This window comes from Zootoca vivipara, chromosome 8 (genome assembly GCF_965207765.1).
Source record: "Zootoca vivipara chromosome 8, rZooViv2.hap1.1, whole genome shotgun sequence".
Classification (NCBI taxonomy): domain Eukaryota; kingdom Metazoa; phylum Chordata; class Lepidosauria; order Squamata; family Lacertidae; genus Zootoca; species Zootoca vivipara.
Window position 1 is genome coordinate 22,084,573 of NC_142591.1, and position 15,209 is coordinate 22,099,781.

Below are 15,209 nucleotides of genomic sequence, written 5' to 3' on the forward strand. Positions count from 1 at the left end.
TCTATCTATCTATCTATCTATCTATCTATCTATCATCTATCTATCATCTATCTATCTATCATCTATCTATCATCTATCTGTTTTTAATATGTTTTAGTGTTGTAACCAACCCTGGGACCTTGGGGTGAAAAGCAGGCAATAATTAAGTGAATATAATTTCAAATCAAACTCAGCTAACTTTGCAATAGAGTTGGTTTATGTATTCAAGACTTCAAGTGTTGAGAAATCAAGTGATGTACATACATGTGTGAACCACACCCTAGAGAGAGAAGGAAGTTGCTTTTAGAAACTGAAGTCTACACAAGTTTTCTTGTCTCTCAGTTCATGGGGCTGGTACATACACGAATAAGCCTCCCTATGGATGTGAACTATTGCAGTCTCAACACTTTCAGGTGAGTCAGCAGTGAATCATTAAATTATAAAGAACGTTACATGTACATGTGAACTACTAAGTTGCACTCCAAGCATATACTTTTCCACACCCTTCGAGTTTCAATAGCTAGGCTTTTGAGGTTCTCAGCAACTCACCCCATCTCAGGAAAAGATCACAAGCTGCAGCAGGTTTGAGCCTGGATAGTATCTCTATGGAGAAATCGCACAGCAACGCCCACATGACAAGAAGAAGAAGAAGGAAATAATTCTGCCCAGAGAATTATTGTGCACCCATACAGTGAAGCAAGCACTAAATCTGAACTGCAAACCAAAACAGAAGGCAGCAACTATAACTACAATGAAGTGGTGCCATTTTACTATGGGGCCACGGTGAGAATAAATGCCTTTTTCTCTAACTTGTCTATTGTCATTAAGCTGTTTCCTTTTCTTTAAAAGATCTTATATCCAAACTGTTCATTCTGACTTTGATTTTGGGTATTATACAAAGAGGTATTACCAATTAAAGCAGCCTTGTATTAAAAAACTAAGTTGGTAGTCACAGGCAACAATGAATTGTATGCAGATGAGTGCACAGAATTTCAGAGAAGCAAATGAGGAAATTAGTGGAGGAGGACAGGGGGTACCACACCCCTTCTTGAGGCTCAGCGTAGTCACCAAACAGGCTGCCAAAGGAGGGACAGAATTACCAGCAGGCTGGTAATTTTTCTACAGGCTATTCACTTTCCTAAGCTTATTTAAGCGTCTGAATCGAACAGTTCCATTTCAAGTGAAAACAGCCCCAACATCCATACGGTATTACGACAATACTTTTATTAGGCCAATCCTATCATTGGAGTTCTACAGAACTCTTCATCAGACTAGATAATAATAATATTACTAATAATAATAATAATAATAATAATAATAATAATAATAATGTTACGGGGATGGTGATAAGGTACAAAATTGGCTGGAGATAACTCCATGAATCTGCATCTCGTGAGAGGCTAAAGGCAGAATGTGTGTGGGGGGGAAGAGACAATAGACCAGGCACCCTCAACCTTCGCCCCCCCAGATGTTTTGGGCTACAATTCCCATCATCCCTGACCACTGGTCCTCTTAGCTAGGGATCATGGGAGTTGTAGGCCAAAACATCTGGAGGGCCGCAGTTTGGGGATGCCTGCAGTAGACATTCAGATAAGACTCTTAGCTACTATGAGGGTATGAGCTTGCACCAAGAGCTGCTTGCTTGGAATCAAATAATAATTATTAAAATAAATGTATTTCTTTTTATTCAGTATGTGAATGAAAGAAAGAGCACATGATGTGTCTCCTTGTAATGTATTGACTTTAATTCTCTATCAAAGTGTTTTATTCAAATCTGCTTTATCCCCTCTTTTCTTTATCATCTTTCTATTTATTTTTTATCTTGTATTTAGTATTCATTTTGCTTACTATTATTAAATCACACACAAACATAAAATTTATATCCCCCTCTGGGCGGCTTCCAACACATATAAAAACAATAAAAGTCAAACATTGAAACATCCCAATACGGGGCTGTCTTCTAAAAGTTGTGTAGTTCTTTATCATCTTGACATCTGATGGGGTGTGTGTGTGTACATGCATACGTGCACACACACACACATACATACATACATACATACATACATACACATATGAGCTAATGGGAGACTTACTCTGGGCAATGGTCATTCCTTTCATTCATATAACTTGATATAATTTATATAGGCAGACTCCTGCTTCTCTGCTTTATATTCGGATGAGTTTGGTAATTCGGTGTGATAAAAGGAAGCTGAGACAAATGTCATTTGTTGCAGCAGATTTGGATAGTTTGAGAAGAAAGAGAATTCTCCTAAAATATACAGCCTTCTGCGTAATCAAATCTAAATTTGAGAAAATGTAATCAGTTTGGGAAGACCAGAAGTCGGGAATGATCATGAAGTCATGCAGAATATTTATTAGTGGGCGTGACCACACCTTAAATATTCCAGTTCTTCCAGAAAGCTGGAGACAGAGGAAGAGAGAGAATACTGAATATATAGGCTACTGATCTCTTGACTCCCGAAGACAAGGAGGTAAATATATGTTTAAAATTATTGTTTAAATAATAATATGCCTGAAGATTGATTTCGCAAGGCATCTTGTTTACAACAGATAAGGGTTGTAAATGAAGTCCAAATTTGTGGGTTTGCAAACAAAATGTCAGCTTACACATTCAGTTCATTATACAATGAGGTTACCAGATTTTTTTCAATGAATCCAGGGACACTTTTCAACTTCCTACTAAATAGATGGATTTTGTCAGGGGACTGATTTGTAAATCTGGGGACTGTACCTGGGAAATGGGGATGTCTGATAACCTTATTATATGATACAAATTCAGGCTGATTTGTTAAAATCAAGATGTTCATATGCCTACAGCCACAGGGCCAAATTAGGCATGATGTTAATTGGGTGAATACAATTAATTATCATTTCAAAAAAAACAAAAAACAAACAGCAGCCATAGGGGTGGGCAGAGCAGCAGCAGAACTCCAGGGAGTGGGGAGGGAAAGTTTAACTATTTCTCCCCTGATGTGGTCCAGATGAAAAGCCCCCCCCCCAATCTCCTGAACATGATATGTAAATTGGGAAGGAAACTTGGTGCTGCAGCTGACACCCCATCTAGTCTATGGCACCAAACTAGCACCAAACTTTGGCATCAGTTTGGGGGAATATAGAATTTTGGGGTCATACCTTAATGAATCTGGCAACAATCCCTGCTCTCAGGTACTAACTTTTGAAACACTGAAAACAAGCATGGATTACAAGACTCCACATGATATTTCAGTCTTGTACATTTTGACATTATAGTGCATAGATAGGATAAAAAGATTAAATCAACATGTACTTTTCAAGTTGTGAACTGTCTTGAGATCTATGGGTATAGGGCAGTATACAAATTGTTGTTGTTGTTGTTGTTGTTGTTGTTGTTGTTGTTGTTGTTGTTGTTATGCTTGAGGACTACTTTTGAAAAGCTGTAGCATGGCCTTTCAGCCTGACTTATTTGTTTTAATTGCTATGCAGGGCAGTCTTGAGTAGGTCGGCCGCCCTGGCGCTGAGGGGCGGAGATCGCTCCGACGCCCCTGCCCTTGCAGGGTGCAGCATAGTTTCCCTGGCGCACCGCCTCACCGGGGGTCTACCTAGAGCCGGCCCTGTTGCTATGTAAATGTGGTCCCAACTGCATTATGTCCTGCCTGGTACCAACCCTACTTTCCTCTACGACGTCATCAAAAGTTTCTTATGAATCTTACAGATTTTGCATTCTGCTTTTTGTGTTGCTGACTAATAACTTCCAGTTGCATGTATCTTTTGAATATAAAGTGAACAATTGAGGAATAGGCTTGGAAAGGTGTTGCTCAAGAGATCTTTTCAATATTGAAATGGTCTGGGAGGAAAAATGGTCCGTGGGGAAAAGAGTTTCCACTTGGGTGTGTACCTTTCCAGTCATATATCTGCAGCAGAACCAGTTCCACGAAGTCAAGTTTTCCTAACTTGAGCAATCTATCATTTACCTAACTATTTATTGATTCCCCCCTCCCCTTACCAGCTAGTCATCATGGATCTACATTTCACCAAGGACCCCCTTCCTGCAGCAATTACTGCTTTTGGTCTCGATCTTTACAAGAAGCTGAATAGAAGTGACACTTGCAAAAACATCTTCTTCTCTCCAATAAGTATCACATCCGCCCTGGCCATGGTACTACTTGGTGCCAGGGGAAGCAGTAAAACTCAGATGGAAGAGGTGAGCATCAACAAATAAATACAGTTGCATCTCTAAGCAGCAAGAGGCTGCAGGCACCCCTGCACTACCCCTTCTTCTTCTTCTTCTTCTTCTTCTTCTTCTTCTTCTTCTTCTTCTTCTTCTTCTTCTTCTTCTTCTTCTTCTTCTTCTTCTTCTTCTTTTCACAGAAAAGATCACTACATATATAATCAGAAAACAACAACAACCCAGTAACACCCCCTTCCCCACTTACCCAAGACTTGGTTCTCTGGAATGAAGGTCAATGGGACTGAGGTGTCATTATTTATTTATACCCCACCCATCTGGCTGGGTTTCCTCCGCCACTCTGGGCGGCTTCCAATAAATACCAAAATACATTAAAATATCACAGATTAAAAACTTCCCTAAACAGGGCTGCCTTTAGGTGTTTTCTAAATGTCAGGTAGTTGTTTATCTCCTTGACCTCCGATGGGAGGGCGTTCCACAGGGCGGGCGCCACTACCAAGAAGTCCCTCTGCCTGGTTCCCTGTAGCTTTGCTTCCCGCAGTGAGGGAACCACCAGAAGGCCCTCGGTGCTGGATCTCAGTGTCCGGGCTGAACAATGGGGGTGGAGACGCTCCTTCAGGTATATAGGACCGAGGCTGTTTAGGGCAGGCATCCCCAAACTGCGGCCCTCCAGATGTTTTGGCCTACAACTCCCATGATCCCTAGCTAACAGGACCAGTGGTTGGGAATGATGGGAATTGTAGTCCAAAACATCTGGAGGGCCGAAGTTTGGGGATGCCTGGTTTAGGGCTTTAAAGGTCAGCACCAACACTTTGAATTGTGCTCGGAAACGTATCACTAGGATATGTGGCTGGCTTTTTTTTTTTTACACAGCTAATACAACCTGAGCATGGGATGGAGGAGCTGACAGCATTAACACTCCCACAGATCTTGCTTCCCCACTAGGTTTCCAGGGAAACCCTGAGCCACAGCCTTCGCCCCAGCACAGTGTAAGACAACTCTCTTCAGCTTCCAGCGTCAGCCAAGACTCACACATACACAGCTCTCTCTTGGCCTATTGTTCTCCATCCTAGGATGGCATGGCATTCCCATGGTGTGAGATGGGGGAAAGCCCTTCCATGTGTCTCTACGGCAGCAGAGCTCACTCTTTAAAATGCTAGTGATGGGTTCTTAGCTGATAAGCTGTGGTCATTGCATTAACAAAGGAACTTGTTTGACTAGTGTTAGCAAAGTAGAAAATTTGTAAGAAAAAGAGTGTCAAAACACTACATATATTCAAAGTAGCTGTAAGAGTGATTAAAAGAAGCCATTGATACAAACCTGTAAGCTACGTACTTCATTTTTCATATTTATTTCTTGCTTTCCTTTTAAAACACCTACCACCACAAACCAATGTAGCTGTTTCAGCACTAATAATATTTTTAGCAGTTGTAGTTTCTTGTTTATTTAATCAAGGTAAGTGGGATTTTTGCCCCCTTCCTATCCTGGATGCTTTGCATTGCTTACAACCTGTTTCTGCTATAGGTGCTACACTTCAATAGGACTTTGGGAAGTGCAAGACCATCTGCTTCTGAGGGAAAAATGTGTCTATTTGCGTCAGAACCTGAGAGAGATACTGCAACTCAGTCTTCAGTGGTAGGTCCAGAACTATTCTTAAAGCCATAGGACTAAGTGGCGGTTTATTTTTTTGGTACCATCAAGACCTGTAGCCAGAAATGTGGCGAGGAAGCCAGGCCAAGCGACCCTCTACAGCAATTGCACTGGGGTGGCAGTGGGTAGATATACCACCAACACACTGGTAGAATGGCCACATCCACTCAGCCTGGAAAGCAAGCAACACAGGAAAACAGTAGATGACGTAAAAATGGCAGGCAGACCTACAGTGTCCCTGGGAAATGGACCAATCATGAATAGTGCCAGCAATCACACCCATAAGCTCCATGTCACTCACTTTAGGAGGGAGTCAATTACAGTCGTACCTTTGACTTCCAAAATGTTTGGACACCAAAGCATGGCTTCCGATTGGCAGGAAGCCATGGAAGCTGTGCCGGATGTTTGGCTTCCAAAAATCTTTTGAAAACTGGAACACTCACTTCCAGGTTTCGATCGTTCAGGAGCCGATTTGTTTGGGAGCCAAGGCGTTCGGGATTCAAGGTACGACTGTAATTCACAATGACAATGACACCCTCCCCAACACAAATCCCTTGAACCACACATGCGATGTTGCTACAGCTTCCCCACTCCATCAGCCCCAGTGGCACTTTCAGTAGTGTCCCCTGAACTGGAAGCCCTCAAGCATCCTTCTGAACAGATTCTCTTATGTTCCTTTCAAGCACTGTTTTGGAGCACAACACACAACAGAATTGGGGGGGGGGAGCATATACAGCAAAGCATGCACATAGCTCTCTAGGCAGGAAGTCTTTAGAGTTTATGTATATACAGCAATCCTGTGACAAGTGTTGAAGACCCACTGGGGGAGGGAGAGGCCCTTTGGCCAAGCATCCAAATGGAGGGGCTGATACATGCAACAAGGGAAGCCATACACTGACTGCAGCAACCTCCAGAGGCTCACTGAAGGTGGGCAATCTCAATTTTAGAAGCTTTGGGATACCTGATTGGTAAGTTGTTGCTGATGATTTTTCATTGCAAGCCCTTAAAAATAATAGATAGCAATGAGCTCTTGCTGCCAAACATTTCTACATCCATTCATTTACTTGGGTTCCCCCCCCCATTTGAAATCTTTTTTTTTTAATACTGTGGCTAGGAAGAAGGAATCTTTCCAGAGATCAAGAAACTTCTGTTTCAGCTGAATAATCTCAGTAACGACTATGATCTGAACGTGGCCAACAATCTGTTCATGCAGAAGGGATATGAATTTTTCAAGGTAAGTGATCTCTCACTGTGGAAGGAAAGCCGTAGCTCAGTTGCAGAGGTGCCCACATGCATGCAAAAGGTCTCTTATACCCGTCAACAGTCCCGATATGAGCAGGACACCCCAGAATTATAATAATGATAATTGTGGCTTAGTAAAAAAGAAAATGAAAGTGGACATTTTCACAGTCGTCTTGTGCATGGAGGAGGAGGAGGAGAGGGGAAGTGGAAGCCCACAAAGCCTTGTTTCTAATAATTTTAAATGGTTTAAATGATAGTCTTCTGAACCCAGGCTACATTCATCATTGCCTTAAATCAAGGGTGGGAAACCTGTAGCCTTCCAAACATTGTTTCCTTCATCAGCTTCCTTCATCCCTAACAAATGTCCATACCAGTTGACGGTGATGGGAATTGAGAGGCAAGCATCATATGGAAGGCCAAAGGTGCCCCCTTAGATCCAAAAAAAGCTGTTGTGACCACAAAGGAGGGGTGTTGTCAGGGACTGGGCAGAGGAGGAATGGTGGAGGCCTCCCCATCCTGACCCTTCCAGGGAGGAGGAAGAGGAAGACAGTACAGATTAAAAACAGGAGTTCGAGGGAGGTCACAGCTCAGAGGCAGATGAGGGTGAAAGTTGGGAAATCATGGAGGAGCCAGAACAGCTGACTGACACGTTGTCATTAGAAAGCATTCCAGACCCACCATCTCCCAGAATCCGACGAGCCTTAAAAGTAGGAGAGCAAAGAGCTTGAAGGCAGAGGGTACTCAGTGGCACCTGTAAAGGAGGTGATGATGATGACGACAAATGAGGAAGTGGGAGAGAAGGGGGTGGAGATTTACTCGGGACAATGCCATTATCCAAGCGGATGGGTTCTATAGCCTCTCTCTGTAAAGTTTGAAATAAAAAAGGCCTGTAAGAAACTTTTCCTTGTCTTTATACTTTCCTGGGCAACCAGCCGGGAGGTGCTGACAGCATCCCGACAGGTGTATAACTAGAAATACCTTGACTATATTTTAATGGTTGGCTAATTTTCCGGGCACTTTAAAAGGCTGACTTTGCATGAGTGCTGAGTGTTTAGCTGCCTCTCACTTTTGTGGCCAAATGCCTCAGAAGAGGAGGCTGCAGTCCACACTGCATATCAAGTGGGAAGGTCTCATGGATTACCCAGCAAGGCACTAGATAAGAGGTGATCAGAAACTGTATACCGGCATCTATAAATGGCTCGCCTAGGGAATTCACAATATTTCTCATTCATTTTTAAAAACTCCACAGCAATATCTCACACGCACGAAGGAAATCTTTGGAGCTAGGCTGCAAACGGTCGACTTTCAAAATGCTACCGAAAAAGCAAGGCAGGAGATTAACCTTGAAGTTTCCAGGCAGACAAAGGGTAAGGCAGCTGAAGGTCACTTCCCGATGACGTTTTTATTGAGCATCCGTTCTGCTTTGTTTGTGGGGATGTTGCATCATCATGTATTATTCCACACTTCCCAGTGAATTTACCCATCATCCCACTCAGGAATAGCAACAGCCTGGAAGCACTCAGTGTTGCAGGAATCATTTGATTTGTAGCACAAAACCAAGATCATCACCTTAGGCCTTTATTTCTCCTTCTCCTTCTCCTTCTCCTTCTCCTTCTCCTTCTCCTTCTCCTTCTCCTTCTCCTTCTCCTTCTCCTTCTCCTTCTCCTTCTCCTTCTCCTTCTCCTTCTCCTCCTCCTCCTCCTCCTATTTTGATAAAGTAATAATCATAAATACTGGTAAATAAGAATAAAAATGTACACCCCACCACTGAGACCATCCAACCTCCCAAAATTTCAACACCTCTTGTGAAGGTTTGATCCCTTTTCATTTTAACAGAACAAATTCTACAAACACCTTCCAAGGAGATAAACACCTTTATGGCACATGTTAATTTTTCATTAATAGCTATATCCCACATTTCTTTATACCACTCTTCCATTTTATATTCTGCTTGCCCCTTCCACTTCCTAGCTATCATAATTCATGCAGCTGTCAATACATTTGTGAGCAAGTCCTTCCATGGGCCTTTAACAGCATTTTGCACAGCAAGCTAAATTTTATCCAGTGAAGTTTCTCCTCTTGTGGCTCCCTAGCGCTGGGACCCTCTTCCTCTGAAGGTGCAAATGGGAGAAAACCCTACTGGAATTTCTCCATCAAGTTCTTTCAGGTACTAGAGGTTCCTTGGGTGTCTTTTTTTAAATAATGCGTTCATGATTATGTGTACTCATGACGCTATCAGGGTGGTTTTACACAATCCCAATTTTCAATACTGTTTGCACCTGCAAAGGTTTTGGGGTAGCCATACTGGGTGGTGTTCAGCGCTAGTCCTTCCCCTAAGGGAAGGCCCACTGAATTTGTTAAACATTACTAAACATAGGGTGGAATTCAAGCTCATGCTATTACAAATGCACCAATATGTCTGTTTGCCAGGCCGAATAATCCTCGTTCCCTTGCATGATGTTCTGGGCCTTTATTTCTCCTTCTCCTTTCAGTTCATTCATCTCAATGGTTCTACTATGAGTTAGACTTGGTTGAATGCAACACACGGCTTCATTCCCAATCATATATATATATATATATCCAGTTTTTTGCGCAATAGTGTAAGACATCCCACTGGACAGCAATAATGGGGTAACATTGAGGAACCATTGCAGAGCTACTAAAAAAGTGAAATGATGCGCAGACCGTCCAGTATAAATCCACCACTAATGCATTATTACTGCATCAATGACATGTTGCAGAATACACTTGCAATGTCCTGCTGCCCCAACCTAAAGGAGCTCAAAATGAGAGTTGCCACTGTTATTGGAGCTTTATGCTGCTGTGCTAATCATTCAGTTCTTATTGTCAGTTGTATTTATTTTTATATGCTGGTAACTGACCTGGGATAACCTCAATGGGATGGAGAGTAGTCTATAAATAAATAAAAACAAAACAGTAATTGAGGGGTTGGGGGAAGTGTGATAAGCACAGTTCCTTGGTTCTGTGAATAGAAAACAATTCAGTTGCTTTTACTATGTATGAAAGGCAGTGAGGATATATATATATATATATATATATATATATATATATATATCCCACATTAATTCAAATTTCTTTTCTCTAAGGAAACATCAAGGACCTTTTCCCTCTGGGAATTATTCAGCCAGACACTGTGTTGGTGCTGGCAAACGCTGTCTACTTTAAAGCAACTTGGGAACACCAGTTTGATTCAAAGCTTACGACAGAAAGAGAATTTAGGCTGAATGAGGTATCGTGGCACAAATGAATCTATCGTTTTAGAATCGTGTGAATGTTCAATGCTGATTCAAGTATGTTACAAAATGGTGGCCCAATGGCACTCTACCAGCCTTCTCAGCTGAGTAGTAGAACAGGTCAAGGACTTGGCTGGCTGGCTGGCTCAAGCCATGGATCTTGCACTTCCTTTGGCAAGAGGCCATAACTCATGCAAAAGGTCTAAGCTTCAGTCCTCAATATCTCCACATGTGTCTAGGAAAGACTTCTACCTGAAGCTCTAGAGAACGCCTGCCAGTCTGTGTAAATGCTGCTGAGCTAGATATATCTGTCAGTTTGCATTTCTTAGTGCAGAAAGTATTGATCCGATGTGCAGAGAACTTTCCTATTCTAATTAATTCAAGAGGGTTCTGGAAGCTTCTCTGTGTGAAAGAAACAAGCAAAAGCTCCCATTCTTAGCCAGTCCTGTCCCCTGCGAACTACAACCATCTGAAGAATTGGCTTGGGCAATGCTGTCAAACAGTTGTTCAGCATTTGTGCATTTGGCTGACCAAAGAAGTGAACAGCATGCCATCTTCTTGCCATATTTATTGACAACCAGTGTGTGTGTGTTTCTGCTAAACCTATGTCTTTCTCTGTTACCTTTCCAAACAGAATGAAAGTAAACGTGTACAGATGATGCACCAGAAAGGTCGATTTAAGCTGGGATACACGACGGAGAGGAATGCACAGATCCTTTGCCTCCCATACCATGGCAAAGTGTTGTCCATGATCATTATATTGCCAGACGACATCAGCAATTTGAAACAGGTAAGTCACAAACACGTCTGAAACATAAATCACAGATTTGCAGAATAATGTTCTCATTTTGACATACGTATCTCAGTTTATCTGAACCTTGTTTATGCCACCCCTTTCCCCTTTCTGATCCTTGCACACCATGATTGAAGACTTCCTGGTTTAATTAACCATTGTTTTCAATTAAGGCCAAACCCAGGAGATTATGCTTACTGGGACCGGGGCAAGGAAGGATCATTGTGAGGATCAACCCAAGAGCGGCACACATACCGTGCACCCGAGGGCAGGGCTATCCGTCCACAGGGGCGGAGCGATCCACTCACTCGCTCCGTCGCCCAGGTCCTTCCCCACCCAGTCCTCTTTTGTCACGGGGGGCCTCTTGCTGTTTCCCCGCCGCTGCCACCCCGCCCCGCAGCATGGAAGGGCCAGGAAGGCTAAGCAACGGACGCAGCGCCCATCCTGGGTCTGCAACGCTTTCCGCCCTAGCAACTCGCGGCTCACGCACACACGCCGCTCCCCCCTTGGTAGATACACCGAAGCTTCCTGCTGGGCAGAGCCGTGGAGGCCCTGGCCCGCCCCTTGCCTCCGTGGCTCCACCCAGCAGCTGGAAGGAAGAAGAAGCAAAGCAAGCCAGCTGCCGCCATGTCGAGACCGAACAAGGCTTTCTACTGGGCGCTGCCACGGCGGGGCTGGCTTGGGAGTCGCGGGGGTCGGGTGTGTGCTGAATGTGACCTCCATTCAGAGTGGCACCCGGGGCAGCCCGCCCCCATCACCCCCCCTTGCTACACCCCTGACCCAAGCAAGAATCTGGATCACCTTAAAATCTGGATTAGTGATGGCTCCGACCTGGTGGAATACTCTGTCCCATGAGACTAGGGCGCTACAGGATTTAAGCTCCTTCCGACAGGCCTGTAAAACAGCTATTCTGCCTGGCCTTTAATTTGAACTCAGCCTGATCTTTTATTTCCCTTCTCTTCCCACTCTGGGACCCCACAGCTAATTCTCCCCTGGCCTCCTCTCTGGCCCAAGTAGGACTAATTTAGCCAGCTAGCCCTGGTGACTATCTAATGCTTATTGGATGGATTTCCCCAATTTGATTTTTGATTTTTGAATTTTATTGTCATTCATGCTTTTATACTGTATTTATGCTGCTTTTATGTTGTATTACAATTAAGTGTTTTACATTTGTGGTTAGCCGCCCTGAACCCCAGGTTTCTGAACCGGGAAGGGCAGGGTATAAATAAAAAATTATTATTATTATACTGTATTATTATAAAATGAGTCTCAATGTGTTCCGCAAGTGTAGGGCACCTCTCATTTTCAAATCCCTACATTTTTAAACAAACTCAACTGTTTTCAGCTTCCTTGGTATAATCCCCCCCGCCATAACTTACAGTGAATCATGGTTGTTGTTTTTTTGTAAATAATATTTATTAATTTTCAATTACTAAAATCCAATATAAACCACATTTTATCAATCTCAAAATACAATTAAAATTCAAATATATATCAATTATAAAGCCAATTATACATTTTGTGTGGCCACCCACGTGCTAGATTTCAAGGTGAGATAATTTTATTTCGTCCTGCTTCTGAAGTCTTAATTATTCAGTCTTGATCTTGATCCCTTATCAGCAGCTACAGAGTTGTGTTTTTTTTTTACTTCCAGTAGTATTGGCACATTTAATAAATTTTATTTCTGCAAGAGGAGTTCTGTATCCCATATATTTCCTGTGTGTGGTTTTCAGTGCTGGATTTATGTATAAGCTAAACAAGCTATAGCTTAGGGCCCCACTTTCTTGGGGGGCCCAAAAAAATTTAAAGGAAAAAAACAAAAACTGGATGTACATTTCCAAAATATAAGATAAAATTAAATTTTAAAAAACCTACATACAGCAACAGTGTTTTATGTTGTGTAGGCTCCTAGGATGTAAGTAATGGGCCCCGCCTGCTAGCCTGCTCCCTAAAATATCACTGGTTTGCTCATTTCTATATATAGAATGCCTACATTCTGCATGGACTGGTTGCATGGCAACATGCGTAAATGGCTTTAGATACATATTAGGTCCGTAAGCTACCATATAGCACAGGGGTCAGCAATTTTTTTCAGCAGGCAGCCGGTCCACTGTCCCTCAGACCTTGTGGGGGGCCGGAGTATTTTTTTTTGGGGGGGAATGAACGAATTCCTATGTCCCACAAATAACCCAGAGATGCATTTTAAATAAACACACATTCTACTCATGTAAAAACACGTATGGAGTGTGCATGTGCAGCATTCCGTATGGAGTGCGCCCGTGCGGCAGCCCGTACGGTCACCGTGCAAGAGGCAGCCCGTATGGACTCCCGTATGGAGGGTGCGGGAGAGCGGCAGCCTGTATGGACGCCGTGAGATCGGTGCCCATACTGATTGTGTGTGCCCTCGGCCACTCTACAGCTGGGGGGAGGCAGGGGCCATCTTGTAACCCCCCCTTGGCACCCGGGGCGGCCCTGCCCCTCCGCCCCCCACTTCGTATGCCCCTGGCTATGTTGTTTCTTCATTCATTCTTTCTTTCTTTTGCCATACAGGTTGAAAACGCCATGACCAGTGACAATTTAGCACTCTGGACTGCCTCAGAAAACTTGACAGAGGAGGATGTTGAGGTGTACCTCCCCCGGTTCAAGCTTGAAGAGTCGTTCGACCTCAACTCGCCTTTGCAAGCCCTGGGGATGATTGACGTGTTTGATGGATCCAGAGCCGACCTTTCTGGGATGGCTGCCTCGGATCGACTATACTTATCCAAAGTGTTTCACAAAGCCTTTGTGGACGTTGACGAAGTGGGGACAAAAGCAGCCGCTGCCACAGGCGCTGTAGTCACCACCAGATCCTTGCCGTCCTATAAACTGTTTGAGGCTAATCACCCGTTCCTCTTCTGCATCCAGCACAATCCTAGCAATGCCATCCTTTTCCTTGGCAAACTCTGCTCCCCTTAAAGCACAAGTCAGATTCCTTCAGCTTATTAAAAAGGGCTGAAAACAAAGTCCCTTGTCTGTTTTTTTATTTCTTTTGCAATAGGTGACCACTTATACCAGGGATGGGAATCTTTCGGCCTGGGAGTTGCATGTGACCCTTGATGCCTCTCTATTTTATTTTATTTTGATAATATTTTTTATTAGTTTTGAATTAAAATCCAATAATAGCCTCATTATAACAATACCAATTTATAATGCAATTATTAATACCAATAGTTCAAATACCAAATTGCATAATTTAGATAAAGCGGGCCCCTCGTGTGCTAGATTTGATGGTTTGATTATTTGCTTTATTTCTGTGTTCCAAAATCTTATTAATTTCAGAATATGACTTGTAATTTTAGATACAATGGAGAGATAAAATATTTGGATTATTATAAAAGATGCAGGAGAAAATGATTAACAGTAGGACCCACAATGGGGAGAAGGGAAGTTCAATAGATTCACTGGAATCTTGTTTTTATGTTGTATGTTGGATATGTGACTGTAGATTTTAAATCTGAAAAACCAAATAAAATAATTTCAATAAAATAAAATAAAATCTTACTAATTTCCATTACATTCTGGTCTTAATAATAATCCCTTATACAACAACTGCAATATTAATAACTTCTATTCGTGTTGACACATTAAATGATTTACAAAAGTACAAGTGAGGAACTCAAACTATATCCTTGTGTGTGGCAATTATTCTGTCCGTGGTGTTTCTTCCTGTCCTTGTAAGGTATGTATTTCTTTCCCCCAGTTGTTGCTGTTGTCCATCATGCCTTGGGCAGATGGATGCCTCTCTAAATAAACATTTGTTGCTCCATGTGCCTTTGTGCCTGGCTCCAACCACCACCATCAAGTGGGCCCCTGAAAGTTTCCTAGCAAGGGACACGGCCCTGAAAAATGCTCCCCACACCTGCCTTCTACCAAGGTTGATGTTGGCTGCCATGTTTTCAGCTAGTGCAGAGCCCCCAACAGATGAAACATGTACAAATGGTTTTGCCAATTTTTCTTCTCTTCTCTTCTTTCTTCCACCACCCCTTATTTTTATTCATTGCCCCCCATTGTACCTGAAGCGACTACAGCTCCCCTGGACCGTTCCAATGTCCCCGAAGGGGCGGTA

At 42.9% G+C, this 15,209-nt stretch overlaps 1 protein-coding gene across 2 annotated transcripts; it reads left to right on the forward strand.

The window, feature by feature from the left end:
• Positions 1-450: 450 nt before the first annotated feature.
• Positions 451-14,657, forward strand: LOC118090368 (leukocyte elastase inhibitor). 2 transcript variants are annotated; one of them, XM_088676226.1, is made up of 9 exons: positions 451-762; positions 2,388-2,471; positions 3,986-4,180; positions 5,690-5,800; positions 6,972-7,049; positions 8,307-8,424; positions 10,165-10,307; positions 10,946-11,101; positions 13,655-14,657. In XM_088676226.1, the coding sequence occupies exons 3-9, from the start codon at positions 3,995-3,997 to the stop codon at positions 14,057-14,059; spliced, it is 1,197 nt and encodes a 398-aa protein (XP_088532352.1). In that variant the 5' UTR covers positions 451-762; positions 2,388-2,471; positions 3,986-3,994; the 3' UTR covers positions 14,060-14,657. The 2 variants fall into 2 exon arrangements, with proteins under 2 accessions (XP_088532352.1, XP_034981914.3); XM_035126023.3 differs by having other exon boundaries at positions 459-762; positions 6,930-7,049.
• The last annotated feature ends 552 nt before the right edge of the window (positions 14,658-15,209 follow it).